General features: G+C 51.2%; 1 protein-coding gene across 1 annotated transcript in view; it reads left to right on the top strand.

The window, feature by feature from the left end:
- The first annotated feature begins 11 nt into the window (after positions 1–11).
- LOC102213625 (interferon alpha/beta receptor 1b-like) overlaps positions 12–4,368 on the top strand; it is a 7,666-nt gene continuing 3,309 nt past the window's right edge. Inside the window, exons 1-4 of the mRNA XM_005750343.1 lie at positions 12–83; positions 453–673; positions 1,200–1,390; positions 3,572–3,732. Coding sequence (XP_005750400.1) covers positions 12–83; positions 453–673; positions 1,200–1,390; positions 3,572–3,732 — 645 coding nt within the window. The remainder of the gene's footprint in view (positions 84–452; positions 674–1,199; positions 1,391–3,571; positions 3,733–4,368) is intronic.

Here is a 4,368-nt window from a genome sequence, read left to right as displayed (position 1 = left end):
CTGAGGTCACAATGACCACCTGTGGACACCTGAAGACCGAGACTAGAGGCAAGATGGCGGCAGCTGATCTGCTGCGTGTGCACGTGCGTGTGCACGTGTTACAAACCCTCAGACCACACACACACACACACACACACACAGCAGGGCTATAGACTAACGTTTACTTCTGTAACTTGTCCTTTTCCCCATGTGTCTGCGATGACACCTGTAACCTGGGTGCACGTGACATCATTACTGGAGGTGGGGTTTATTTTCAAGCCATTTGAACTTTGAACGGAACATCTTCTTTGGAAATATTGTAGGCAATGTTAAACCTCATGTCGGCGTCCTCTGACGACCTGTTTGCTGCTGCCTGAAAGGCCGATGTCTCGGGACTACTTCCTGTGAGGTCGTGCTGACGACACTGAGCTGGAAAGATTTCTGTTTTTCTCTTCGCACACACATGTTGACTTTCTCAGAGAGATAGCGATATAGAACACATAGTATGCAAACTGTTAACCCCACTCCAGCCAATCCTCTGTTTCTGTCCTGCAGGTGGAGCCGATGGATCCAAGGTGCCGCCTCCTCAGAACGTCATCACGAAGACCTTGAACACCAACTACACGCTGAGCTGGGACTGGCCGCCGGGCGCTGCAGGGACCCACGCCGTCACCTTCACCACGCAATATGTGCCGTAAGTCTGAGAATCACGAGGGCGGGGCTTATTAACCTGTCAGATGGTGGACACAGGGGGCGTGGTCCACCTCACCAAACCAGCGACAGGAAGCTGTCAGAGAGGCTTACTGGAAACGGGCTCAGGCTCAGCCATCTCTTCCTCATACTTGAAGCAGAGCCTGAGCCCGGCTCGTGTTTCTGCTCTCTGGTTTCACTGGAAGTCATTTGAGACGTTTATTAACCACCTGGCCTGCCATCATGTGATCACATAAAGACCTTTTAACTCCTCGCTGGTATTTTAATACGAGTTTAAGTGTAAGTCAGAGTGTGCTCCATGCCTCAGAGAGCCGTGGAGCAGCCTTCCTCTTCGTAGTCTTCCTCCCTCGTCCCCATCATCCTGCTTCCACAGGCGTTAACCTCCCAGCCCCGACCTATGAAACAGACACGTTTACTGAAACACGGCTGGTGTGTTGCTGTTGTAATTAGATTTGATTCAATGAAAGCTCTCCCTCCACTAATGTGTTTTCATGTTCTCGTATCCTCAGGAGGTACCAGCTGAAGTTTAAGAAGAAGAAGACAAACTGGATCACGGCGTGCAACCAGACGTCACACCGGTCATGTGACCTCACACGGTTCAACCTGCACTACCTGGGCATCTTCGTGCTCCAGGTGCGAGCCACCGTGGACGGGCAGCACTCGGAGTGGGCGCAGACGGAGTTCTGCCCCGATAAGGAGGGTAAGACGAGTACTCGGCTTTCCAGGAACTGCGATGTGCACATGCTGCAGCAGCGTGTGAGCTCACCACAAACCATGAAAAATAAGGTGTTATGACTCAGAGGTGAACAGCCTTCGCACAGTATCGGTGCAACAGCCGAGAGCTGCGCTCAGCAGAGATAAAGATCTCCAGCTTCAAATATGTGACTGTGAATCGTGCGTCCATGTGTGAGGCTCTCATCGCTGCAGTAAATGAACCAGAATCAGCCAAGCAGTCACAGAAAGTCTGTGCAGGTGTTCACTACACATCCTGGGACCTGAGCTCACCTGTTGTCTGAACCATTAGTGTAGATGCCCTCAAGCCCACAGTTCTGACCCAACTTTTATTCAACCAGCGAGTTTTTTTTATTTTGTTTTGTTTGTACCCTAAGTGACGCGGGAGTCTCTCTAAGTCGATGTCCAAGAAGTTTCTCAGCTTTTATTTACATTTCAGCAAAAAGTGTCACATCCAAAATGATTCATAGTCTTGTTAGAAAAGCCTTTATTGGCAACCTCGGATCAGTGTTTCGCACGTCTCCACAGGTATTTTTGCTCCTCCGTCTTTAGCAGTGAGCTCAGGTTGGAGGGTCTCCTCGCCCTGGTCTTTAGCTCGTCCACAGAGTCTCAGTTGGGTTGGAGTCAGGACTCTGGCCGGGCCGCTGCACAGTGTTAATGGTTTTGTCAGCTAACTGTTGGTTTTGCTGTGAAATGTCTGCTGGTGCCTGAGGCCAAGTCTCTCTGCAGACTGCCTGATGTTGTTGTTGAGAATCTTCGTTCATGTTCGACAGTGGGGATGGTGTTCTTTGGGTTCAATTAAAGAAACGTCATCGTTACTAAACAAAATTTTTTTCTTCCTCCGACCAAAACACAGAAGACCAGACGTCCTCTTCTTTGTCCAGATGAGCATTTGCAAAGGCCAAGCGGGTATTTGTGCGCCTCCTCTGGAGAGGTGGCGTCCTCCTTGAGATGCATCCGTGGAAACTGCAGCCACTGGAACTTTGGAAAGCGTGAGATGTGGCCTCGTGACAGTGTGTTATAATTATGGGCTTGGCTGTATTTGCCTAGCTGAGCCTGCACTGTGTGCTGCCTCACATATACCAACATGCAAATATGCAGCCCGAGCAGCGGAGCTCTCTGCATGTAGACGACCGACACCGCGAACGCGTCGCATTGATTTGAGTAATCACGTATTTCATCGATTGTGGTCTGTCGCCTCACAGTAACAAGGTCCTAGGTTTGAATCCAGGCTGTCTGCCTAAAATGGCAAAGCCTTAAAATAAGTATGGTAGTCCACCCCGTGCCCCCCTTTAGACGCAGCCCTGCCATGTAAGGATGAGTCTGTTCTGACGCCTGTGGCTGTAAGTTAACGCCGGGCGATGCAGAGCTGGAACGGGCGCTGCTACAAACACATTTTGTTTCTACCTGTGGAAGAGGCTCCGCCTCTTTGTCGACAGACTCCATCTTAAACTATGACATCAGACTGCAGGCTGCGTGGGCACGCCGCTTTCACACACGTCTGCACTGCAGCGGTTTATTTGTTGTTTAGTGCGGTGATAACATCGAAGCACGCTGTGAGTTATTATTCAGTGCAGCCTGATATCACTGATCAGAGCGAGGCGCAGGTCTCAGGTCAGTGTGGGCGTCTCCAGACTCACCTGCTGGTTTGTACCTGTGCTGATGAAGATGACGGGTGAGGAGGAGGAGGAGAGGTTTATGTAACGCCTGCTGATTGTGTGATAGTAGAAAATGTTCCTGCTCTTATTCTTCTCTGTTCAGCCTTTGAATGTTACTATTAATATTTTCTGTTCTTTTCCTCGTGTCTTCATCTCTGTAGACGATTTCAGTTGTTTTTGTAAGATTGCAGTCAGGTGTTGCTTAAATCTGCTGCTGGTGTCAGACAAGCAGAAAGAAAGAGGAAGGAAGCAGCCGACGGGGAGAAACCAGGACAGCTGTCACGTCCTCTGTGCTTGTTATTTCAGCGTTGGCGGCCTGAGCTAAAGTCCAGCTGCAGAGGTTTCAGGCCCTGTGCAGTGAGACAGCAGTCTGCCCGGGCTCCTTCAGTAGACGGTCACATGGTGTTTAAGGACCGCCTCACAGGTGTCAGAGCAGGTGAAACACCTGCTCATCAGGTGAATAAATGTGATCTCCTCTCTGTCCCGTCTAGCGGCTCTGGGGCCTCCCAGCAACGTGACCCTCGCTCCTGCTGGAAGCGACCTGGACGTGGTCGTCACCGACCCGCTGACCAGCAACAACACCTCCATGAGGGAGCACGTCCCCAACCTGTACTACCACGTCCAGTACTGGGAGCGCCAGGCTGATGGGCAGGTAGGAAGCCCCTCCCACTTCAGTATTACCTTTTCTCAACGTGTGTGTGTGTGTGTGTTTGTTCTCGCCTCCCCAAGACGTTTCGGTGGAGAACAGATGTATTTCCTGTGTGAATCTCGCGTACTTCCTGCCGTACTTCCTGCCAGCTAGCTGCAGTTGAGCAGCGAGCTGAAAACTGGTTTGATGAGGAAGAAACGGGTCACTGCAGCACGTCCCAAAATAAGCCGAGCGCGTGACGAGCGAGTCGATGATGAGGGTTAACGCCACACAAACACGAGATGCACGGAGGAATCAGACAGCTCAGAGCCTCACACAGAAACACGGGAACCTATCAGAGCCCACCACATCTGCAGAAGGACCCGCCCCCTCGGGTCAGCTGACTGACTCAGACTGTAAAAAAACGGGTCGAGTGAGTAGACGGGACACGTGAGCGTCTCAGGCCTGTGTGTGTGATAAAGGTGATGATGAAGACGTGGTCCAGCTGCAGAGGTGCAGCCTCAGTGATCGTGACGGTGGGAGCACAAACGTGTTCAGCACCAAACCCCCAAACGCACAGGAAACCACACAGACGTCACGTTTACACTCGTGGTGGAGTTTAAGTTAGGATGAAACTCACACAGACACACAATCACACAC

This window comes from Pundamilia nyererei, unplaced genomic scaffold (genome assembly GCF_000239375.1).
Source record: "Pundamilia nyererei isolate P.nyererei 1_Seehausen unplaced genomic scaffold, PunNye1.0 scaffold00269, whole genome shotgun sequence".
Taxonomy (NCBI): Eukaryota; Metazoa; Chordata; class Actinopteri; order Cichliformes; family Cichlidae; genus Pundamilia; species Pundamilia nyererei.
Note: the sequence above shows the minus strand (reverse complement) of the source record. Positions and strands in the feature narration are given on the sequence as shown.